The sequence below is a fragment of the Pipistrellus kuhlii genome, unplaced genomic scaffold (genome assembly GCF_014108245.1).
Source record: "Pipistrellus kuhlii isolate mPipKuh1 unplaced genomic scaffold, mPipKuh1.p scaffold_m20_p_8, whole genome shotgun sequence".
Taxonomy (NCBI): domain Eukaryota; kingdom Metazoa; phylum Chordata; class Mammalia; order Chiroptera; family Vespertilionidae; genus Pipistrellus; species Pipistrellus kuhlii.
The window spans coordinates 26,651,490-26,676,883 of NW_023425584.1; the positions used below are offsets into that span (position 1 = coordinate 26,651,490).

At 48.0% G+C, this 25,394-nt stretch overlaps 1 protein-coding gene and 1 pseudogene across 4 annotated transcripts in view; one reads left to right on the forward strand and one right to left on the reverse strand.

Annotated features, from left to right (window-relative positions):
- The window catches only part of SIL1 (SIL1 nucleotide exchange factor), a 172,163-nt gene extending 156,428 nt beyond the window's left edge, over nt 1–15,735 (forward strand). For all 4 annotated transcript variants that reach the window (XM_045576880.1, XM_045576881.1, XM_045576882.1 and 1 more), the window contains 3 exons: nt 11,840–11,936; nt 12,332–12,496; nt 15,211–15,735. In XM_045576880.1, the coding sequence (XP_045432836.1) occupies nt 11,840–11,936; nt 12,332–12,496; nt 15,211–15,567 (619 nt within the window). In that variant the 3' untranslated portion in view covers nt 15,568–15,735. The remainder of the gene's footprint in view (nt 1–11,839; nt 11,937–12,331; nt 12,497–15,210) is intronic.
- LOC123651781 lies at nt 2,631–7,667 on the reverse strand (annotated as a pseudogene).
- Nucleotides 15,736–25,394: the final 9,659 nt, after the last annotated feature.

The window sequence follows — 25,394 nt, forward strand, 5'->3', positions numbered from 1 at the left end:
AATAAATGGTGTTGGGAAATCTGGTCAGATACATGCAAAAAAAACAACAACTAGATCACCAACTTACACCATACATAAAAACAAATTCAAAATGGTTAAAGGAGTTATGTGTAAGATGGGAAACCATAAAAATCTTAGAAGACTCCATAGGCAGCAAAACATCAGACATATGTCATAGCAGTATCTTTACGGATATACCTCCTAGGGAATGGAAACTTAAGGAGAAAATAAATGGACTTCATCAAAATAAAAAGCTTGCGCACAGCAAAAGAAACCATCAACAAAACAACACAAAAGTTATTTCAGATAAGGGTTCAATCTCTAAAATTTACAGGGAACTCATACAAGTTAACTAAAGGAAGATAAACAATCCAATCAAAAAGTGGGCAAAGGACCTACATAGACACTTTTTGAAAGAGGACATACAGAAGGCTGAGAGACATATGAAAACATGCTCAAAGTCACTAATTATCTGAGACATGCAAATCAAAACGACAATGAGGTACCATTTCACACCTCTCAGAATGGCTATCATCAGCAAAAGACAAGCGTTGGTGAGGATGTGGCGAAAAAGGAACTGTATGGAGTTCCCTCAAAAAGTTAAAAATGGAACTCCTATTTGACCCAATAATCCCACTTCTAGGACTATATCCCAAGAAACCAGAAACATCAATAAGAAAGGATATATGCACCCCTATGTTCATAGCAGCACAATTTACTATAGCTAAGATTTGGAAACAGCCTAAGTGCCCATCAGCAGATGAGTGGATTAAAAAACTGTGGTACATCTACACAATGGAATACTATGCTGCTATAAAAAAAGAAGGAATTTTTACCATTTGTAACAGCATGGGTGGAACTGGAGAGCATTATGCTAAGTGAAATAAGCCAGTCAGAGGAAGATAAATATCACATGATCTCACTGATATGTGGGATATAATAATCAACATAAACTGATGGACAAAAACAGATCCAGAGACAAGATAACACTGAACAGGCCATCCAACTTCAGAGTGAAGGCAGGGGATGGGGAGGGGGGTTAGAGATCAACCAAAGGCCTTGTATGTATTCATTTTAGCATAACCAATGGACAGACACTGGGGTAGTAGGGGTTTGTCCTCAGGGGTGAGAGTGATGGGGAGGAAAAGGAGACATATGTAATATTTTAAACAATAAAAATAAAACTAAAAAGATTTGCGCTCCCCCCCCCCCCAAAAAACAAAAAAAAACTGTTAGACTGAAAATTGAGGGGTATCTTATACACAGAAGTCAGCCAAGGAGGGAGCCTTACAGGTGGGTAGCTGCCCATACCTTGTTAAACAGGCTTCCTCCAATCGCGGATCTTATTGTTACTGATTCCACGTGATACCATAATTGGAGGTAAAGGTGGAGAGTGTGCAGATGCAGCAGGGACCAGAGCATTCTGAGCCTATAAAGATGTCAAAAATAAAAAGATAAATACCAGTAAGCAGTTGTCTTACTCTGCAAAATTCAAACTGAATGTAATCAGCTATGCAAGAGAGCATGGAAATAGAACTGCAGAGACAGTTTAGACCTCCTCCCACTGAGTATATGACCAGACAGTGGAGAAAACAGGAAGAACAACTCCTTAAGATGACAAAAAAGGCCTTAACAGGAAAACCAGCAAAATGGAGAAACTTGGAGCAGAGGCTTACGGCTTGGATTATGGAGCAGCGCCATCAGGCAAGAATGTTTGCAAGCAAAATGCACATTGTTGATTTTATAGGAAAGGCAAAATGGTGCTTCAATTTCATGAGGAGAGAAGAGTTGGCCATGAGAACATGAACAAAGTTAGCTCAGAAAATGCCACCAGTTTATGAAGATGATCTCACATGTATAGACAGTGATTCAGAAGACAGTAGTGATACAATAGAAGTCGAAGAAATTGATATGTCTGGAATTAATAGTGATGAAGAGAGCAATGATGCAACAGAGACTGAATTAAGTGATATGCTGCATAATAGCACTGGTATGTAAACATTATCTGTGGTAATTACTAAATAAAAATTTGTTCTGCTTTATGGTTAAAATATTGATTTCTTAATTTTGGGTTGGAAAAATGAGGGCCATATTATACATGGGGGCAACTTATACACATAAAAATACAGTGGTAAAACAACTGTATTTGAATGCTTGATATTTGCTAGGAATTGTGCTGATCTCTTCATATAATATCATATTTCATTTCTACAACAGTCCCATGAGATAAATATTATTAATATCAGATTTACAGATGAAGAGAAAGAGGTTAAAAGAGGTTTAGTAACATATCCCAATAATACAGATTGAAGACACTGAATCTAGGATTTGAACCCAAGTCTCCTCTCTGACTCCAGAGCAACTTATTCACTAGTTTGTTTACTGAGTTTGGGTTTTTTGGTAAAACAAAAGTCCAGACCATTGGCTCGTAGCCCATCAAAAAACACACACACTAACCTGGGATGAGATCCCCTAGTGTAGAAGGGGCTTTCTACGTTGAGATTATAAAACTGGTATAGAAGCAAGTTGGTGTGGCACTATGGGTCTTTACATATCTTAATACCTGGGAATCTCTTTCTGCAAAAAATTAATACTCTGATATATTCTTGACTTGCTTTGATTCTTTTTTTAAGAGAACAAATCCATTTTATTTACTTTTCAATGAGTTTAAATCTTTGAAGGGGTACAGCATTACATGGATTCTGTGTTTAATGGCTTTAGTGGGAAGGTTGCTTTGGAATTTAGCACGAACCATTGCCATTGTTTCCATGAGCATGAGTTACTTTCCCAAGATTACTCTGGTTTTGTTTGGTTTGACACCAGGAGTCACTGTGTTGTTCTTTGCTTTGTACACATAAACACATCTCTTGCCTAGATAGAATTCAGTTTTATCTCCAGCATAAACATCTTTAGTTTTAAGAAGAGCTGTGTACTCCCTCCTGTCCCGAGACCCTGCTTACAGCCAGCAAAAAAAATGGCCTTGGACCATAGCCTTCCAGAGACATTTGTCCTTAAAGAAGTTCTTCTCAGCAGACCTCAGCAGGATCCAAGATGGCAGGGGAAAACTTGCTTTGATTCTTTTTTTTTTTTTTTTTTTTTAATTTATTGATTTTTTACAGAGAGGAAGAGAGAGGGATAGAGAGTTAGAAACATCGATGAGAGAGAATCATCGATCAGCTGCCTCTTGCATACCCCCTACTGGGGATGTACCCACAACCAAGCTACATGCCCTTGACCGGAATCGAACCTGGGATCTTTCAGTCCGCAGGCTAACACTCTATCCACTGAGCCAAACCGGTTTTGGCTTGCTTTGATTCTTAATTCACTTTTCTGAAAGTTTGATCTCTCAGAAGGTTATGTGTGTGTTTGCTGAATTGAAAGTGTTGGGAACCCGAGCAGAAAGTGACTATGTTTAGAGAAGCCAAAAGAAATGCAGAATTCTCTGAGTTTGAGGAAAAGCAGATTTTAGAAAAGTAGATATGATATCTGACTCAGAGCTTTGAAAGGAGGATGACTCATACTCTGGTAAATGAAATGTGTTAAATACAGTCACAAGTGATTACTGCAAGGAACAAGAGAGGAGACCCGTAAAGAAACCAACATGGCCATATGGAGAGCAGTTAGTGTTGAGCTTTTGTCAGAGATGAAAAAGAGACCTATAACCAAGAATAGATAGAGAAGAAGGGGGTAAACTTCTGAGAACACGGTCAGGAATACCAGGTGAGTGAGATCTGGGATGCTAACAATAAAGGACCTGCTTGAGCAGTTAGTGTTCAGATTGAGAGGCATGGCAAGGAAGGCATTAGCCACCTGCTTCAGTGAGATGATTCAGTATAGCAGGTAAACAAAGGGCATCTCCATCCTCTGTTCTATTTCTGTTTTGCCTTTGACTTATCTTTTAAGGAAAATGGCCTTCCTGCTAGAAGGAATAAAACAAGCATGGTTAAGAGGAACTTGAGCCCAGGACTGAGGAAGGACAGAGCCACTGGCTTCTATAAATCAGTTAGAATCTTCAAAATCAAATGGAAATTATGGGCATCATCATGAGACCTATGTGTTTGAATCTTTATGACATCATGGGGGTTGAGAGAGAGGCAAGGAAACAGGATGGAGTAACAGTTTTGTTTTATAACATGATTTATGAGCATTTCTAAAGAGAAGTGATTTCTTGGAGCTAGCATGAGTTTGGTAAAAGCAGGTCTTGCCATATTAGCTTAATCCTTCCTTTATTCCTTCCACAGAAAGGTGCATAAATCTTACACATACCACTTGATAACTTATTAAAAGTAAATATATCGATACCTATATATCCACCACCTGGATCAAGAAATAGAACTTTATCAGAACCCCACAAGATTCGCTTATGCTCCTTCCCAATTATAATTTCCATTTTCAGAAAGATTTGCCAGCCATGGAGATTAGATCAATTTTTTTTAATTTATTGATTTTAGAGAATAAAAAGGGGAGAGAGGTGGGGGAGGGAGAGAAAGAGTGGTTGCTCCATCCATTCATGCATTCATTGGTTAATTCTTGTAGATGCCCTGAATGGGGATCAAACCCTCAATCTTGGCTTATCAGGATAACTCCAAACAACTGTGCTGACTGACCAGGAGATTAGACCAGAGTTATGGACACAGGGAAAGCTTGTGATCCAGGAAAACATTTGGCAGAATTTCACAATAAACTTAGATCAGGTAGAGAAATTATAAAGATGTGGATTTGTAGCTATTTGAGCAATCATACCTAATAAATGTTTACTTACAAATGACTCAGTGCCAACAGAGTCTTCACTGTAGCTGTGTGCCAAAGAACTCATGTCTGACTCTGACCTGTCCAACTTGCATTCAGATTCTCATGTAAGGACATGGGGGCAGATGACACAGATCATGAGAGATAAGCAACATGTTGGCTATGTGACAGAACGAGAATCCAAAAGAACAGTGGCAGACTATGAAGAAAGGCCCAGGCAGCAAAGTGACATTTAAAATTTTGTTATTAAATGTTTAATTTTATAAATAACCACACTCATGTTTAAAAATAAATCTTATCACCCAGAAACAAATATATGGTGTTATATCACCTATACTGTTTGTAACTACTTTGTGACAGTACTTCCAAAAACCTAGACGTGGGGAGGCATTCGGAGTAGAGTGACACTGTGGCAGAGGTGCCTGGGCCCACTGGACTCGGTACATGGAGCAGCCGCCACAGAGCATTGTCAAGAAGACAGTGGATTTCCAGAGTCACACAAAAGTGACTTCAGGATCCCATGATGCAAGCTTGTGAAAGGGGAGCTTTCTCTGGACAGTTGGTTGCTCCTAAGCTTCAGAAAGGCTGACCCGTTAGAGCAGTGATGGGGCCAGTTGGTATGTTTCATGATGTCAGATTTCAACTAGGCATCGGAAGATATTTCTCTAGCAGTTGGAAGAGTTTACAACTGGAGTTAAGGCTGCCTTGTTCAATGGTTGGCTCCTAACTGCTCTAGTCTTCAAGTACTAGGCAGCCAGTTTATCAGATATACTATACCAAATAAAAGTTATGGGCATTGAATCCAGTTACCCAAAAGCTGGCTTTTAAATCAGTCTGAGGGCATTTACAAAAAATCAGGTTTTAAGCCTCATTTTCTGAATTGTGATTCAGTTTGTGTAAAGTTTAGAATCAGAATTTCCAAAAAGTTTTTCATGCTCCTTGGAGAAGTGGCTGATTCCATGGCACGTGCAGGAAAAAGACATTATCTGAACAAGAACATCTTGGGCCAGAAAGTAAGGAAGTGGTCAAAGAATGATGGAAACATTTCAAAAAGACACAGAAGCTAGCACAAAAAAGCTCTGGTGATTAAACGAGTGATCATTTCAACAATAAAATAAATTATTATAACCACTAGAGAAAATAAGAATCCATGAATCCATAGTGATAAAAATGAATGAATGAATAAGAAGAAAAACCTCTTTTGAAGTAGAGTGCAACAAATACAGATAGAAGAAATAATGGAGTTTGAATATCATCATGTGACAAGCACTATAGTAAGTATTTTGAGCAAGAATTATTGACGAATGCCAGAACTAAGTGGGTGAAAGTTTGATGAGAAACATTGCTGTCTTGATATTTCAAAGTGTCTCCCTATAAAATATTAACTTAAAAGAGACATGGTGTCTTTATAATGGAGAAATCTGGCAGATACCACCATGACCAAGTAATGGAAGTGACCACCACCAGTTGTGGGCCTGACTGATATCTCATGCCACTGAGAAAGATATAACATTGCTTTTATGGTATTCCTGTCAGCGTGCATAACCTTAATCTAATTATGTGGGGAAATCAGACTAATCCAGGCTGAGGGGCATTCTACAGTTGGCCTGTGCTCTTCAAAACTATCTGTAAAGAAAAAGGCTAAGAAAAGAAGTGCCAAGAAGACTTAAAACACATTTAGTAAAATGTATCATGTAATCCTGGGTTGGGTTTTTTTAAAATTATTTTTCTAAAAATGGTATTCTAAGAAGTTGGCAAAATCTGAATATCTATAGCTCATGTACCAGTATTGTCCAAATTGTGATCATTGTACTGTGGTTATATTCTTGGGAAATACACATTTAATACATTTGGAATAAAGGGGCATGTGTATATGTTCTCCTTGCTCTCAAATGTTTTCAAGAAAGAAAAAATATGTGAATATATATGAGAGAGAAAATGGAAAAGCATAATGTGTTAAAATGTTAACAATTGGTGACTTTTAAAATATATGTTTGGGTTTTTTTTTATTGATTTCAGAGAGGAAGGGAGAAGGAGAGGGAGATAGAAACCTCAATGATGAGAGAATCATTGATCGGCTGCCTCCTACACATTCCTTACTGGGGATCAGGCTCACAGCCTGGGCTTGTGCCCTGACTGGGAATTAGGTATCAAATTGTGACATTCCGGTTCATAAGTCCATGCTCAACCACTGAGTAACACCAGCTGGGCCAATTGGTAACTCTTGATGAGTGTTCTTTTACTATTTTGTAACTTTTCTGTAAGTTACTTTTCCTGTGTAATTTTCTGTAATTTCTTAAGTGTTGTGTCTGAAATGTTTTACGGGAAAAATGTGCCCCAGATGATTGTGATGCAGAACTATGTTTGAGAGCTACCAGATGTCAGGAAGATTCTTTGATTGCCTTCCCTCTGAGGCCCTCTTATCTCTCCAGAGGTGGGCAGATTCATATTCTCTCTCTCTCTCTCTCTCTCTCTCTCTCTCTATGTATGTATGCATGTATGTATGTATGTATGTATGTATGTAAGTTAGGAGATCCGAGAGATATTCTTATAAGTGCTGTCATTGTGGTGAATTGTGGATATCCACATTTGCTTACATGACTGGCTTCTGGTTGGGGACAATATGAATAGTCCATTGACAGCCCTGCGCTCCCCCAGTAACAGATGGAACTTCTGAAGAGCCCAGTGTGGTTCCCTTCACACTTAAGCGGTTTAAGGCTGTTACAGGCGGATGTTTTGTTTCTCCTGTGGGAGAGTTGTATGTGGCATTTATTACTTTTGGTGAACCTGTTCTGTTTATATTCAAGTTGACAATTGTTTCCATCTTGATTGGTTAATTAATTGCTTAACCCCATTAATCCCTAGATGGCAGGTTAGTATAGATCCTTGATGAACCTACCTATTTCAGGGTTACACATCCTGCCAGTCCTTGTGTTTCACAGATGATCAAGGCCACACATTGGGGCACAGACAAGGGCAGGTCACCAGAGAAGAATCTTTCTCTCTGAGCAAGAAGATGAGCATGTACAACCTCATCAGCAGGATTGCAGGTGACTAAGCCTGACCACATATCCCGAGATAGGCCCCCTTCCCCCACTGCACAGCATCTGCTCCTGGAGCATTTCAGAATAATGGCCGCTTTTCCCTGTTATTGAGCAATTAAAAAGAAATGACAATTGTTGTACTTAGGAATATTGAAGTCTCGTGAGAGCACAACCCAATGTGTCAGTGTCCACGGCTTGGACTGGGCCTCTGGTGACATGTGCTCTGCTTCAGGGTTCTACCTTAGTGTTTCCTCAGCCATCGAACCCATCAGCCTAATCCTTATTTCCCATCCCAGAGCTCTGCCTTTCCCAGTGTTTCTCCTCTTTTTCCCCAGCCTTTGTTGTTCTGATTAACCCAGCAGGATTTCTGTGTGTTCTCTGTTTCTGTGCACACACCCCTGGTGCCAGCAGCACCTGCTTGGCATCTGTGTGACCTGTACAGCTGCACAAGACCCCACACTGAAAAGGGCGCGGCTTGGTTTAATGCTCTGCCCTTGCCACCTGAAATTTTCTTACAGTTTTTTAACAAGGGGCCCACATTTTCACTTTGCACTGGGCCTGAAAATTATGAAGCCACTCCTGTACCAGAGTGGACAGCATTCTCATGCCCTTCCTCCCCATCCCCAGCCAGGCTTGACTGCACACCCTAAGTATCAGCTTCTCCACCCCCACCCCCACCCCTTGCTCAGCTTTGTACAATAGCAAAAGTATGACCTTTGACCCTTGGCAGATTGCCCACATCAGTCACTCTGACCCAAACGGTTTGGTTTCTGCAAATGTCATCACTTCCATTTCTGCAATCCCACCCCCACCTCACCCCAAGTCTACAGAGCAGCTGCTGCTGCTGCTGTCCCTCTGCACACAGGCAGCTGATTCGCCTGCTGATTGTGAACATCCCAGTAATCCAAGTGCTAATGGTATTTATTCAGTCCAGCCTGCTTAGCCCTGAACAAGGTTTATTCTCATTTATCTCATCGGAGACGAGCTACATCCTTAATATTCTTTTTTTGACTTTGAGCACACCAGTGCCACTAATGTCACTAAAAGGCTTGCCAAGCCCTTGCTCTTTTAACTCTCTCAAATCTCCAACACTCAGGACATCCATCTTTCAGCCATCAAGACCCCCCCCCCCACACACACACACACACAACTTCCCCAGCCAAGGGGTGTAGCTCTGGCACAGGGCTGGGAGGGGTGTGAGGCCAGCTATATGTGCCCGAGGCATCTGAGCTAATAAAGCTGTGCTCTCTTTGGGTAGCAAGCCCACTATAATCATAATCTTTCTGTCACAAAGCTTTGGCTAGCATTTTGGCATTATTAGCTATTCTCTTTAGCACAGGGTAGTTTTAGCTCTGCCTCACAGGTGAGGATACTGAAGTAAAGGGACTTATCTGAGGTCATCAGTCATTGTTCACAGGATTTTCACCAAGGGTTCTCCAGGCCCTGGCCCTTGCACCTCACTCTGAGCTATTTTGGGTATTTACTCCCCAAAAGCACCCAGCAGTGAGCATTCAGAGCCCAAGGCAGAGCGGCCTGGGGGGGAGAGGCTCTGAGGGCTTGTTGGTGTCTGACCCTCTGGCCACATCGCTCAGGAAACAATGGGCCTCTGCTGTCCCTGCCTGGATGGACTGGGTGCCCCGGAATGCAGGCCTTGTCTCCCAGGCTCCCTCCGTGGTGCTTCCTCAGCTCCTTGACTGGGTAGCACAAAAGGCTGTTTTCAGAGGGTATTGGATTTAACCCCCGAGGTGTTCACCGAGCCCGGGAGCCCTGAGCCTGGGTGGGGCCCTCATGTAAGCTGGTCAGGAGCAAAGGGGCAGCGTGCGGGCTCCGGGTTGCTGAGCCCACATGGCCACAGGCCCACCTTTGCCCACAGTCCTGCTTTACTTCCCCAGGTCCTTCCGAACTGCTGCAGGAGAACAAGTGGATTAATTGCTTTATGAAAGCGATTTCAGCAAGTGACAAAAGGCATCAGCTTTCTCTTTTCCTCTCGCACTCTAAATGAGCTTTCCCCTTTGTAGAGCAGGCCTCAGCCATCATCGGACATCCCCCAAGAGCTCCCGAACTGCAAGGGCACAGGCTGGGCTGAGGGACAACCCTCTCTCCCCAAGTGGATGAACTTTGTGCACTGGCAGAACCCCCTTCCTTGGGAGGCAGCGTTTGACATTTGTGTGGTCCTTGTCTTTTCCTAGACCCTGCCTGTTGCGGTGAGCATTCCTCAGACACAGGACGGCAGAGACAGCCCTAATTAGCTCCACTTTGATGAAGCAGCTGCCTTTCTCAAGTTGGGGGAGGGGGGGGGTAGGTTCAGCTCCCAGTCCCCCATGCATCGGTGCCCACCTGCCTGTCTGGAGAGGGGCTGTCAGCCTCACTTCCCCAGAGGCCCCAGCCTGTCTCCGGACGGCTCCTCAGACACCAGTGGAGTTACAGTGGGACAGGCTGGCACCCACCCTGCATGTCCTCTGTTGAGAGGGGCGCAGGGGGACAAAGGCGCCTCCCATTCTGCAGCAGGAAAACTGGCTTATTGTGCTAAGTCTGCTTTGAACCTTGAAGCTGGTGCCAGGCAGGAATAGAAGGCTGGCCATCCAGGGCTCACTTGGTGCCCATCACTGTGCCGTTCGACAGCACGCATGGAGTGCACGCATGGAGTGCCTGCTCTGTGCCAGGGCCTCTCCTGCAAGCAGCGGTGTGAACACTCTCTTATCACCTGCCTCCATTGCTCTCTGTGGTTTGGACCAGGAGCTTTCTCCCTCTGAGTGTTAACACCCTGCCTCCTGCCATGAGGACCCCTGCCAAGGTTGGGGTTAGGAGGAACCAGGCTCTTTTGGGGTCTCCAGGGAGCTGGTGGCCATTCTGAGGGAAGGCAGCCAGAGCCTGATGGAGACTTGGTGCCCTCCCTGGGCTGTCTGTCTCTGGCCTTGCCCTCCCTTTGCTGCTAGCTCAGGCTTTTTATGTGCCTGCTGCCTTTTCTCTGAAGCCTCCAAAGCGGCTGGTGAGGGAGCCTTGACCTTCCAGCAGGGCCTAAGAACATGGGTCCCTGTGTTGGCACTTGCTCCTTAATTGATCACTAATTTGATCTGAGAAAGCAAGGATCCTGAAAAAGGGTATCCTGGTGGGGTGCCCTGCCATGTACCCTCCCTCGCACCCCTCCGGGCCCAGCATCCTTTCATCCAGGAGGGCTGCGCTGAGTGTTTGACCTGCTCTCCCAGCCCAGAGTGCGGAGAGGAGTCCCTGAGGCAGCGCGGGCGTTGAGCATTTCACACTGCCTGTTCCTTGGTTGGCACAATTATGTTTATTCATTCATCCCCTATTGCTCAGGGTCCTATGCCATGGCAGGCGCTGTGCGAAACGCTGAGGCTACAGGGGTAGAGAACGTGGCAGTAGCTGCTCTCAGAGAGTGGAGGGGCCGGGGGAGGGACGGGGTTGGTGCTGTTCCAGGATCTGCATGGGGTGCAGAGGCTCCCTGGGCCTCGTGTTCTCTCTTTCTTTCCCTCCCACAGCATTCAGTGTGTGCCGTGTGTGCGCTCCACCCAGGAGAGGAGAGAAAGAACGGGCTCCTGTCTAGGGGACCCCATTAGTAATTGCCCTCAGGGTGTGATGGGCCTGGGTCACTGAAAGAGGAGCGCCCAGCACTGGGTTGGGGAAGGTGGACAAAGGCTTTCCGTGGCGGGGGCATAGATGCAGCACCCTTAGCATCAGGAGGATCTTAGAGTGGTAGATAGGATTTCCTTTTTTAAAACACCCAGCCGGCTGGCTGCTGGGGAGGGGAGACTGGCATGGGGGCACTTGAGCCTGTCGTTTGTGCCATAGGTCATTGTACCCGGGTGGATCCACACTAATTAGCTTGTTTCCCCATCTCAGTTCCAGCCTGTCCAGAGGGGAGAACCGCTCCCACCCTGTTATACACCTTGTTTCTCCCAAGGGATGGCTGGTGCGGTGTCAGCTCTCTGACCGCCCAGGCCCCAGGGCTGGGCACAGTGGTGTTGCCCCAACTTGGTGAATAGGTGCCAGTCATGCTTTCCTGTGCTTCTCCCTCCCATTCTCCACAGCAACCCAAAGGTCCAGGTGGAGGCCGTCGAGGGTGGAGCCCTGCAGAAGCTGCTGGTCATCCTGGCTACGGAGCAGCCTCTCACTGCAAAGAAGAAGGTGGGTTCCTCCCTCCTGCCCGGCCCCCAGCACTCCGTGGAGCCCGAAAGTCACTGGCCCCTTCCCGGGCTGTGCATGCCACGGGGGCCCAGGCGGAGAGGCCCACTCACTCAGAGCCTCGCAGCTGCCCGCCAAGGCCCCAGGGCCTGGCTGTAGCTCCCACAGCCGGCGGCCTGCCCTGGGCCTCCATTTGTCCACGGGTGATGTTGAAGGTGTCTGGCTCTCCTAGTCCTGAGTTCTGGGTTGTGGCCGTCTCTGAGGGTAGTGGATGGAGGGTAGCCAGGAAGAGTGGGAGCCGAGCTGAGGTGGTTGGTACACTTACAGCTGCCTTTCCTGGGCCTGGGCCAGGGCCAGCTCTGTTGGGCCCCTCACCCATCTGGTCTGTGCCTCCCCAGGTCCTGTTCGCGCTGTGCTCCCTCCTGCGGCACTTCCCCTACGCCCAGCAGCAGTTCCTGAGGCTGGGGGGCCTGCAGGTCCTGAGGAGCCTGGTGCAGGAGAAGGGTACCGAGGTGCTGGCCGTGCGCGTGGTCACCCTGCTCTACGACCTGGTCACAGAGAAGGTGAGGCCCCGCTCGCCCTGCCGCCCTCTCGCTGTTCGTTTGCTTCTGACCATTTGATCCCGGTCCCTCCCATGTCTCTCCATTCCTCCCTTCATCCTCATGAGTACGTGCTTTGGAGCAAACATGGCAGCTCTGAGCTGGGCAGACAGGGATGCTGTGGGGCCCCACTTCAGGTCTCCAAACCCGGTATTTCTGAGACATCAGGGAGGGTGTCCTGTGGGAAATGGCTGCTGAGCTGGAGTCTGAGGCTGATGAGGAAGGAGGAAGGGTGCGGAGGGTGCTGGCAGTGGTCCGAGCAGAGTGTGCAAAGCCAGGATCAGTGTGATGGAAGGCCAGGACAGTCTGGAGGAGCCCTTCATTAATGCAGCATGGGGTGGGGGATGAGGAGCAGGAGGGACGGAGCAGCTGTGTCTAGGAGCCATGACAGCAGCCAGGAGACCAAGGAGCCAAGCGCTGGAATGATGCTGAATCTTAAGATTCTAGAAACTGGAGTTGCCCACTCTGAGAGCTTGGGCTCTGGGCAGGGGCTCAGAATGACTGAAAGGCCCAGGTGCTGGCCACCTTGGTGCCTGGCTCACTTTGGCCTTTGTGAGACTAAAAAGTGTCTTAATTATGGATAGAGTAAAACCAGCGGGGCCTGGATTCTTAGTTCAGCTGCTGCAGGGAGCATTGGCTGGGGCTTTTCAGTGGCCTGTCCTCCTCCCTAGAACAGCCAGGCTGTGGGTCAGTGGAGCAGGGCTGGGCAGCTGCTAGGACCGCTGCTGAGTGTTGGAGGCTGAGGGGCCCCTTTCTCCTCCCGCGCCTACCCCCCCCCCCCCCCCCATGCTGTTTTGAGGGTCAGGGCTGTCTATTGCTGCTTCTCTGTCAGCTACTGCTTTTCTGTGCTTGCCCTCTCTGCCTCTCTCTGCCTCTCTGCCTCTCTTGGCCTGTCATGTCTCTGTCTCCCTCCCTCTCCCCTCTCCCTTTCTCTCTCACCCTCTCTCCCTTCTTCCTCCATCCATCTCCCTCTTTCCCCCTCTCCTTTCTTCATCTCTCTCTTCCTCCCTCTCTGCCTTCTTCCTCTCTCCCTCTCCCTCTCCCCCTCCTTCTCTCCTCTCCTTTTCCCTCCCTCCTCCTTTAAGCTGCAGAACCCAGAACAGCAGGCAGCCATGCGGTGCTCACATCCAGTTAATAAGGTCCAGGCACAGCTGACATCCTGGACGCGGGCCCACAAGCCTGGAGAGGGACGTGAGCATGGCTGGATAGAGAGACTGATCTCCTTCTTCTGTTGCCCTGGGTGTCTCTTCACCGCCCCCAGCCCTGCATGGTGGGCACTGACATTGGCTCATTCCTGGAGTCCTGGGGTGCTGTGAAGATCAGGGAGGGACCGGTGTCTCAGCAAACAGCACAGAGACAGCCATCCTGCAGCAGAGGCTTTAGGGCAGATGTCAGCGTGCTCTCTGCTGAGGCAATCAGGCTTCTCTGTTCCCAGGAGTGAAGCACCAGCCAGCCTGGGAATGGGCTGTGAGCGTTTCCTGTTCAGGATGCTGACCTTCCCCAGCTTCCGCACCAGCCCCAGTGGCCCCAGACCATCCTGTGGTCTACTGTGGCCCCTCATCCTTCCTGGCCTCCCTCTTGCCTCCTCTGTGCCCTGCACGACTCACTCTCCCCTGCAGTCAGAGCAGAGACTCCTGCAGGCACAGTTAGTACAGCCCATCTGGGGCACCTCCACCCCTGCCAGCCCTCCACCTCTGCACAGCCTTCCTCTGACATTTGAAATAAGCTGCTAACTTGTCAGGCTTTAGGTGTTTCTTTTGCCGCCTCTGGCAGCTGGCAGGGTTGGTTCCACCATATTTTGCGGATGGGGCTGGGCTCCTGCCCGGCTTTCCTCAGCTCTCCACGCCTCAGCCCAGGGCCACCCCCCTGGGAGAGACACTCAGGGCTCTGTGTGTTGTGTCCCATCAACCAGTAAACCTGCCATTCTTTTTTTTAAACATTTTATTTTTATTTTTATTGACTTCAGAGAGGAAAGGAGAGGAGGAGAGAGAGAGAAACATCAATAATGAGAGAATTATTGATCAGTTGCCTCCTGCACGCCCCTTACTGGGGATCGGCGTGTAAACCGGGCATGTGTCCTTGACCAGAATCAAACCCAGGACCCTTCAATCCACAGGCTGGCGCTCTATCCACTGAGCCAAACGAGCCAGAACTAACCTGCCTTCTTCAGAATGAGGTGGGCACAGGCACTGTTATCACCCTCCTGTGTGTGGACCCTCCACTCCATCCTCATCCACTCGGACAACTCCCACTTACCCCTCAAGCTCACGGAACCCCAGCTGGTTCAAAGTCCCACTCCACTGGCAGCTGAATGGTCTTGGGCTGGCACCACAACACACTGCTGACTAAATTTATTAGCTCTTTAGGAATGACTCAGTTAACTTTCATTCTCCTGCTAGACCCCGAGCTCCTTAAGAGCAGGGACCATGTCTCCATCTTCATGTCTGCAGCATCCGGCACCCACAGTGTTTGGATGGATGGATAGGTGGGTGTGGGAGCATGTGTGAGGCCATGAATCCTGCGGCCTTCTCCCGTGAGGGCCTTGGAGGCCCAAGGGGCTAGAGGAAGAGGGTTCGAACTCCCAGGTCAGCCATGTGCCTTCACATCTGAAGGGTGGGCTGACTGCTCTGTGTGTCTCTTTTCCCCACCAACCCCTGCGCTCGGCCATGCGATGGCAGATGTTTGCTGAGGAGGAGGCCAGGCTGACCCAGGAGACGTCCTCGGAGAAGCTGCAGCAGTATCGCCGGGTGCACCTCCTGCCGAGCCTGCGAGAGCAAGGCTGGTGTGAGATCACTGCCCACCTGCTGGCGCTGCCCGAACACGATGCCCGCGAAAAGGTGCTGCAGACCCTGGGCGCCCTCCTGGCCACCTGCCGGGACCACTACCATCAGGACCCCCAGCTCAGCAGGACGCTGGCCAGTCTGCAGGCCGAGTACCAGGTGCTTGCTGCCCAGGAGCTTCAAGATGGAGAAAACGAGGGCTACTTCTGGGAACTGCTGGGCTCTATCAACAGTTTGCTGAAGGAGCTGAGATGAGGCTGCCCCTGAGACTGAGACTAGACTGGAGCACTGCTGGTGAGGCCGAGAGGTACCCGTCTGGACGGGTCTTCAGGGGACAGCAGGCAGGATGGAGGGCTTCCCTCCGGGGTCTGGGCATCATCGGGACAGTGCTGGACTGGCCATTAAATGGAGGCATGAAGGTCACTGTCTGTCTGTCTGCTGTGTGTCTGTGCCGACTGGGCACAGCCGTTGATATGCTGCGTGGTCAGCCCAGGGCACTTACTAACAGCCCCCATGGGAAGGATCCAGGCTGAGTTGGAAAACTCTGGCTGGGACATAGCTTTTACCACCCGGCTGCTCTGTGACCCTGTCCAGCCACTTAGCTTCCCTGAGCCTGTTTCCTCATCTGCCAAAGGGTATGCCGTTAAATGAGAGGAAACATGCGTAAAGGACCACTCCGTGGCTGGTGCTGTGCCGCCCCTTCCCCCAGCCTGCCGTGAGGGGAAGTCTGGGATTATCTCCCTGCCCCTCTGCCTTGTACCAAGTAATGGATGTCAGGCCACTGGTCCTGGGAGAAGCCTAAGGATGCTGATGGGCTGGGCTGCAGTGATCGGTGCTGGGACCTGGGTGGTGGAGGATGCTGGGAGAGGCTTGTTCACTCTGGGGGCCCTTGGGTGTAGGCCTCACCCTGGGAGAGGAGTGACCTCACTACAGCCGGTGGTGGGAGCCCAGTCCTGCTTCCCTGTGCCTTTGCCCCTCTGGTCCATGCCGAGCTGGGCAGAGCCCAAGGAGGAGGCCTTGGAGGCGGGGGCAGCAGGATCTGACAAGTCCCTGCCCCCACCTCAGAGAGGCTGGGAGCCTACTGCTGGTTGCCACGGCAACCCCAGCTCTGGGCCTTCCTGATTTGGATTCTGGTGCGTTTGTTTATCAGCCTTTCCCAATGCACCAGAGGCTCACTCCTGCTGTTCAGGCAGCCCCTCTCTGCCTGCCTGTAGAAATCTCCTCATCCCGGCCTTGCATATAGAAATCTCAGCTTCACTATGCTGAGGGGAAACCAAGTACTTACTTCCCTGAAGTCCCTTTGCTTTACCCCAGACCTCACCTCATGCCCAGCACACAGGAGCTTGGGAGAGAGCTGCTGCCTGCTCAGAGCCTCGCAGGGGGGCTGCAGGAGGCGGGAGCTGTTTCATCAGCGCAGGAAGCCGCCGGTTCCCGGCAAAGTGAAGCTCAGACCCAAAGGCTATCAGATGTTGGATTCCGCCTCACTGCCTTGAGAATCTCTCAGTAGCTTTCAAAGTACGTTTTATAGATGAGGAAATCATGGCTCAGAGAGGCTAAATGATCTGTCTAAAGTCACACAGCTTGCAAGAGGCAGAGCTGGGGTTTGCTGGGCTGATTGTGCTGTGGAAAGTGTGACTGCGGCTCAGAAGGGAATTGTGTTTAATTTGACAGGCACCAGGGAGGCCAGGAGAGATGGCAGAGCAGCTGTTCTATGGCAGAGCAGGTTAGGCCCCAGAAAGGAGGTGCAGGGCCTGGCTAAGGCCAAGTCAAGAGTCACTTTAAAGATGACACCGCAGACTCACGGGATTTGAGAAAGGGGGAAGGAGAGACATGGGGAGAGCTTGTGTTTGGGGCCGAGTTTGGTCTGAGCCTCCTGAGAGCTGAGGCTGCAGGAGCAGGTGCACCTGAGCAAGGGAGGGCTGGCAGGAACGTGGCAGCTGTTGAAGGAGACTTGTGAGATCCTGGGGTTCCCATTGGCTGCAGCTGAGGATCCCCAGCCCCAGAGGTCTCTGTAACCAGGGTCTCATCTGGGATGAGCAGGGGTCCGCTTGGAAGGAGTGAGACTAGTAGAGGCCTAATTGAGGACCGCTTCTGTCCTCTGTGATGCTTCAGAAAGGGGACTGTGGGCCATAAGCTCCTGGGGGAGGGGGCCTGCGGGCCCTGGGGCCGAGGAAAGAGCCTCTGGGGTCTGGTGAGGGATGCCAGGCCAGTGACAGGCTCTGCGCCCACGGGCGGAGCAGTGGATGCTGCTCCCCCTCCTCCCTCTGCATACACACAAGGCATCAAAAATGGTGACGTTCAGTCCACTGGATGTTCTCACTGGCCTCATCCAGGCCAGTGCTGGGTGTCTGATCGCTTGGTCCGGGGCTGTGTAGCAGACCCACCTAGGAGACAGCCAGCCATGTGACCAAGGCTGGGCTCAGGCTGCTCGGTGTGGGTTCTGGTTCCCGTGAGTGCCATCCTGGGAACTGTGGCCAAGGAATGTGACCTGGGTTTGAAGTTAGGCAGGAAATGGAAATGGGGGACTCACAGCCACTAGTACGTGTGGTGATGTGACTTCTTCCTACCAGGCCTCTGGCTGCTTTCCTCTCCTCCCCCTCCTGTTGTGGTGCTGTAGGGTTCTTGCCTCATGGCAAGGACTGGCTGAGAGCTGTGGCTGGTGGACCCCCCTGGGCTCTGGCTGACTGGCTCCCGGCTGCTGGACTGGACTGAACCAGGCCTTCGTGTGGGAGGATGAGAGGAATGAGGAGTGGGTTGGTGGCCATGGGGCCCTCATCCCATCTCTTAGCAGGCTTGGTTTTTAATAATTCTCTCATTCATTCATTCTTTCATTCAGGTTGTATTTAGTGAGCACTTGCTCAGTGTTAGGCCCCGGGGTTCTGAGATTAGTAAGCCACAGGCCCTGCTTTCAGGCAGCTCCCAGTGGTGGGGGACAGTAGTCCCACTGTGACAGGGACGAGATGGGGGGAAGCCCTGCTCAGTCAGAGCTGAGGAGGTCAGGAAAGACCCCCCAGAACTGGTAGTAGCCAAACTGAGATCGAAGGATGCTTTGAAAACAAGCCAGGTGAAAGGGAAAGGATTTCAGCCCCAGGAAGGTGTAGCAAGGCCTGAGGTGAGAGAAAGATGTCCGTTTGAGGAACCCCACGCTCAGTGTAGCTGGAGGGAGTGATGGGGTACGGGGCCAAGTGGCTTAAGGTGGAGCCACAGGGGTCAAGGGGACCACGTTCTCCCGTGCCTGGTTAGCTTCGCCAAGGAGCATAGCCTGACCCTGATGGAGCCGGAAGCCAAGGGGAGGGTTTGGCTGCTGCTCACTCACTCACCCAGCAGATTTGATTTAGGACTGACTAGGGGCTGGCACTGTTCCAGGGCATGAAGTGGTAAGTACCGGGGAGGGGTAGACCACGACAAATAAGTATATAATCCGATGCCAGGCAGTGAGCGCTAAAAGCTGTGCGGAAAAATAGCCCATGAGAAGGGGTAAAGAGTGTTGGAAAAGGCCTCCCGGAAGCAGACAAAGTGTGAATGGGAGAACGAAGACCGTGAGTCAAGGGGATCAGAGGAAGTGCTTTGTAGACCAAGGGAATAGCAGATAGAAAGGTGCTCAGGCAGCAGCATGGAGGTGGGGGGAAGAAAAGCAAGAGTCAGTGGCAAGGAGAAGAGTAAGCAATAAGGAGGTCAGATCTCAGCAGCTACAGTAAGGTGGGAGTTTTCTCTTCGGGATGGGAGCCATGGAGAGACTCAACATGACTGACATTATAACAGGATCACTGTTGCTATGGTAACAAGAGATGGCAAAGGGGCAAGGACAGAAGCAGAAGCCTAGTGCAGGGTCTGCTGCAGAACCGTGGTGAGAACCAGGGTGATGGTGATAGAGAAGGCAGTGCCATGTGCTCAGACTCCAGGGAGCTGAGCGGGCGTGCTGACACTGCGTGTGGGGTGTGAGGAAAGGTCACGGATGAAGCCTCACTTAGGGTCCTGAGCACACAGGCCCCTGGAGGTACTAGTTCCAGGAGTGGGAACAGAGCAGGGTAGAGGAGGAAAGATTGAGGCATTATTGTAGGCATGATTTTGGATGTAGTTTTATTGAGATTTCAGTTGGACATTCAAGTGGAGATGTTGAATAGGCAGCTGGAGAAAGTCTGGAGCTAGGGAAGAGGTCATGTGTGAAGACAAACCTGGAAGCAGAGTGTGGCGGAGCCGGCTCAGAGCAGTCTATAAGCCATGTGGGTTTTAGAAACATTGCAAGCTGGTGTTAAACACAGCCGTTATTAAAAGTCGGCACAGCCCGTGTGTCTCGGTTGGGCACCATCCTGTGCACTGAAAGGTTGCTGGTTTGATTTTCGGTCAGGGCACCTGCCCAGGTTATAGGTTTGGTCCCTGGTCAATTGATCGTTGTTTCTCTCTTACATTGAAGTTTGTCTTTCTCCCTCTCCCTTCCTCTCTCTCTAAAATCAATAAAGATATTAAAAAAAAATTAGTTAAAAATAAAAATCAAATTATATAAACTTACAACTAATATATTTAAAAAGCAAAGATAATTTTAAAAAATTAATAGGAAGAGCAAATTAAACCCAAAGAAAGCATAAGAAAAGGAAATAATAAAGATAAGAGCAGAGAAACCAATAAAATTGAAGGCAGAATAACTAGAGGAAATCAATGAAATGAAAATACGCTTCTTTGAAAAAAGAAGACACAAATTACCAATACCATGAATTAAAGAGGGGATATCACTATATTCACTTATTAAGAGGATAATAAGTGAATGGTACAAACAACTCTTAAGTCCATAAATTCGGCAACTTAGGAGAAATGATGGACCACTTCCTTGAAAAACAGTCTTTTACTGCATTAGTTTTCTGTTGTGTAACAAATGAGAATGAGCTTAATGCCTCAAACAACATAAATTACCATATAGTTTTATAGGTCATGAATCTGACAGTTTCACAATAAAGAAATCAAAGCCACCAAGAGGATTGCATGCCTCCCTGTCAGCTCCAATAGGATCCATTTCCTTGCCTCTTCCAGTTCCTGGAAGCTGCTTGCATTCTTTGGCTGTGGACCCTTCCTCCTTTAAAGCCAGCAAAAACAAGTCCATTTGTAATAAAAACTCTGAGCAAATTAGGAATAGAAGGGAGCTTCCTTAACCTGATGAAGGGAAACCACATAAAAACCTACAACAGGCATCAAACTTAATGGCCAAAGATTGACTTATTTTTCCCTAAGACTGGGAGCAAGGTAAGAATGCCTACTCACCTCTCCTTTTCAATATTGTACCAGAAGTCTGGGCAGTGCAGCAAGGCAAGAAAATGAAATAAAAGGCATGCACACTGAAAAAGAAGAAATAAAACTGTTTCTATTGAAGGATAACATGACTGTGAATATAGAACATCCCATGAAATGTACAAAAAATGTCCAAGTAACAAGTTTATCAAGGTCACAAAATGTAAGGCCAATATACAAAAATCAGTTGTATTTTTATATATAAACAATAAAATATAGAAATAAAAATTTAAAAACAATATTATAACAGCATTAGAACAGATGAAGTACATGTAAGTTTAACAACCTATGGGAAGGATTTTAATGCTGAAAAGTACAAAACACTGATGAAAATAAAAGATATAAAGAAATAGACATACTGAGTTCCTGGGTTGGAAGACTCAGTGTTGTTAAGATGTCAGTCCCTCCAGAATTGACCTTTGGAGTCAGTGGGATCCTAACAGGAACTTTTTAGATTTTAAGAGTTTGATTTGAAAACTTATATGGAAATCCAAAGGAATTGAAGCAGCTAAGACAATCTTGAAAAAGAAAAAAGTTGGAGAACTCATACTAGCTGATTTTGTGTCACTGGCTAAGGGATAGACACAGGTCACTGAGAGAGTTCAGAAATAGACCCACACAAATATATTTGATTTTTGACAAAGGTACAAAGACACTTCAGTGGAGAAAGGATCACCTTTTTAGTAAGTGGTGGTACAACTGGACAGCCATATTTAAAAAAAACAAACTTTGACCTATATCTGTCATGTTATACAAAATTTAACTCAAAAGTAATCAGACCTAAATGAAAAGTCATAAAACTTTTAGAAGAAATCTTTGTGACTTTGAATTAGCCAGAGTTCTTAGATACAACAACCAAGAGCATAATTCATAAAGGAAAAGATGATGATAAAATTCACTATGTTAAAATTTCTGTGAAAGAAATTAAGAAAACAAAAGGCAAGTCACAAGTAGAAAATATTTGCAAATCACACATCTGACAAAGGACTTATATTCAGAAAAAAAAAGATATCTATATCTATCTATCTATCTATCTATATATATCAATATATATCTCAAAACTCATCAATAAAGTCAATCCAATTTAAAAAGGCAAAAGATTTTAAAATCATTTCACCAAAGAAATATAGATGACAGATAAGCACGTGAAATATGCTCAGCATCATTAGTTGTTAGGGAAATGCAAATTATCACAAGACACTACTACACACCCACTAAAACGCTGAAAAAATTTAAAAGCCTAAACAAACAAAAAACCTGACAAAATCATGTGCTGATGAGGATGTAGAGCCATGTTGCTGGGAATGCAAAATGATGCGGCCACCATGGAAAACAGTTTGTAGTTTCAGATAAAATTCAACATATACCGTACAACACAATCTCACTCCTAGGTATTTACCCAAGATAAAGGAAAATCTATGTCAACTTTATTTGAAAAAATAAAACAACCCAGAACAATGAAAATGTCACTCACCTGGAGAGTGGATAGACAAGCCGGGCACATCCGCACAGTGCAGCGCGCTCCGCGGTGGAAATGAGTGAACTTGCACACAGCAGCCTGTGCGCTCGCACAGGCATTGTGCTGATGGAAAGAAGGCAGACTCAAAAGGCTACATATTGTGTAATTCCATTTACATGACATTCTGGAAAAGGCAAACTATAGAGGAAGGTTTTTGCCAAGACTTAAGATAGGGGGACGGTTCCACTACATTGGGGAATGTCGGGGGATGGTGGTAGAACTGTTCTGCATCTTGAATGTAGTGGTGATTACACAACTGTATGTATTTGTCAAAACTCACAGAATTGTCTCCTAAACAGTATAAATTTTAATGTGTGTAAACTTAAAATTTTAAACGTACTTATTACTCAACTTTACTAATAACTTAGTGAAGCATTGTCTGGAGATGACGTGTCTGTTGCCTCTGGGTGGTGGAGAAATGCTCAACAGTGGGCTCCTGTGCTTCCCACATCCTTGCAGATGGCACCTTCGTGCTGGATAGCTGAGGTGGGGGAGCACTTTACATCACGGACACTGGAAACGCTACAGACCAAGGCTTAAAGTGATGAAGAAAATGTTTTAAAAATGTTAATGCTGATTAAACTTATAGTATTATCTATCAGCACAAAAATCCTAAGGAATTGTCTTACAGTATTTGATAGTTACATGATTTAGTAAAGAAGTCATTCACTGATGAACAAGTGAAACTCCACAAATGTCTTTGTTTTTTCACTTTCATCTTACTCCTTAAGGGAAACAGTATCAACCAGCATTCCTGTCAGAGCCAGACTCCTTTATCAATTACAACTGTCAGTTGGCTATGGATGCAGGATTTCAACAAAAATATCAGTGAAAGCCTGGTGAGAATCAGTTGGCTGTATGGAAGTTGCAGTAAAGAATATTGTGCATTTTGTTATTGTTTGTGAATTGTGTGCCACAATCCTGTTATAGGAGTAAAATGTATATAAACTTATCTCTATGCCTCCCCTCCCACCTCTGCCCTGGAGAGCTGGTTAATACCCATCCACCCACGTACCCTCAAGGCCTGGGCATCAGGCATCAGAAGAGGGCCGGGGCCTGACGCCTGGACCACCGCAGCCTTACAGGTCAGGAGAACGGGCTAGTGAGGAGGTGAGGGGCAGAGATGGGTGAAGGGAGGGGAATGTGGAAATCGAGGTTTGACGAGGAGCCGGTGCGGGAGCACCGAGTTCACATGCTACTTAGAAGGGACTGGACGGAGGAGGGAAGTAGAGACAGAGGGTCTAAACACTCATCTAAGGCATTTGTGTAAGGAGACGAGAGGTGACATGAACTCAAGAGAAGCTTTTTGTATTGTCTTTGTGGTTTTTTTTTAAACTATGGGGCCTATTAGAACAGCGGTAACCAACCTTTCGGACCTCCACAGACCACCGGACGGCGACCGCTGTATTAGAACATGCTTTGCATGCTGCTGAGGAAAAGCCAGGAGGAAGGAAAACTTGGCAAGGCAGGAAATAGAGGGAAGATTATGGGGCAAAATCCTTGACTAGGCCAGGATCCAGTGACAAGCCAGGCAGTGGCCTTCGCCAGGGGCCTGGAGAGTTCCTGATCTTACAGGCATTGTCCTGAGAACCTGGTGCAAGGTGGGCAGATGGGGGGGGGGGGGGCATGAGGGAGTTCCCCCTTCTGGGAAGAAGGTGGGGGAGTGGCGAGGGAGGGGATATAGGCCCCTGCACTGACCTCTGGAGCTCAGAACCTGGGGGTTTGGAGGGACTGGATCTTGAAGTTGGAAGGAGGTGTTGGCTGCTTGCCAGCTGTGTGACGTGGGTGTAAAGACTGAGGGGTGGTGGTAGCACTGACACCTCACATGTTGTAAAGATGAGATGGGGGTGTGGGTAAAGTCCTCTCTCCCTTCAGTGGAGTGACCCTGGCCTGGGTGGAGGTGGAAAGCTGTGCGAATTAAGGCAGCAGAGGTGAAGGACCTTGAAGTATCTGCCCAGGAGTCATGGGAGGCGGCAGCTGGGGGAGGAGCGCGCTGGCTCTGCCGTCCTGGTGTGCAGGGCGCAGTCAGAGCAGGCGAGGCGTGGCACAGCCAGTGCCAGGCTGGTGAGACGCTGTTGCATATCATATCGAGGTGCCGCTGAGGGTTTGTGCCAGCCCTGCTGGGAAGCAGAGGGGGCAGGTGAGCCATCCTGCTCCAGGTGGCTGTTTCTGAGAAGATGGAGGATTTCGGGGGTGGGAGGGTGCCTTGTCAGTTGCCTGCATTTTGCCTTCTAGTACCTTTTGATTGGTTTGAATCAATAAAGGGTTTGAATGGTTCAACAACTATTTCTCAAGCATGTATCAGACCCTTTGCTGGATAGAGAGCAAGACCAATGCTGTTTGTTCCTCAAAATAATTGAGGTCAGGCCTGTGAGGGCTGGTGCTGCAATACCACGAGCTATATCCCCAGGGCCAGACAGCAATGGCAGCTGCGGGCCAGTGTTTGCAGAGCTGGTACTTGGATGATTTTAGGAAATACATGAACTTCTATCAAAATGTTATTTTGATGGATATTAGGAAGAATGTAACCAGCCCATCAAACATGATTTCACGGATACTGCTTAGGAGGAGGTACAGTTAAGCAGAGGTTAGTCTAAGTATGTAATGGTATTATATTTGGTGTGATGATAGGGAAAGGTGTTCCTCAAAGGGGAGCACAGGGCCTTAGGAACCACTTCTAGGGTCACAGGGCCAGACACACTGCAGGGAAGCACTGGGCTGCCAGCATGTCGGGTGGGCAGCCCAGACAGAGGGCGTCATGCAGAGGCTTTAGTCCTTTGGAGGTGTTCTGGAAGACCCGTTTGCTGCTCGGTGGAGAATGGATAACGGATGCTGGGACTGGTGTAGGCTAGTTTAGCAGTTTAGGAACCTGTGCATCATTGAGGGGTGGGGCCTTGGCCTCTGCTGAGGAGGACGGGTTGAGAGGAGGTAGACTGGGGATGGCTGGGCTGCTGGGCTATAGGGCTTCCAGCAGACCAGGTGAAGCAGCTGAGGACAGATGGGGATCTGGAGCTCAAGCCTGGAAGACAGCTTTGGAATGTGACAAACTTGATGGCAACAAGAGCCATGAGAATGTCCCGAAGTGTCATGGATCCTGAGAGTTGGGGTCAGGGGTGAGTGGAGGGAGGCCAAATCCTTCTGGGTCCAACCCCATAGGAGTTCCCCAAGATTCAGTCCTTCTCCTGGGCTTTGGAGAGTCAGTGATGAACAAAATCAAGATCCCTCTTCCTGTGACACTTGTGAGAGAAACAGATGGGCCTGTAAATGTAAAGCAAATTCAACG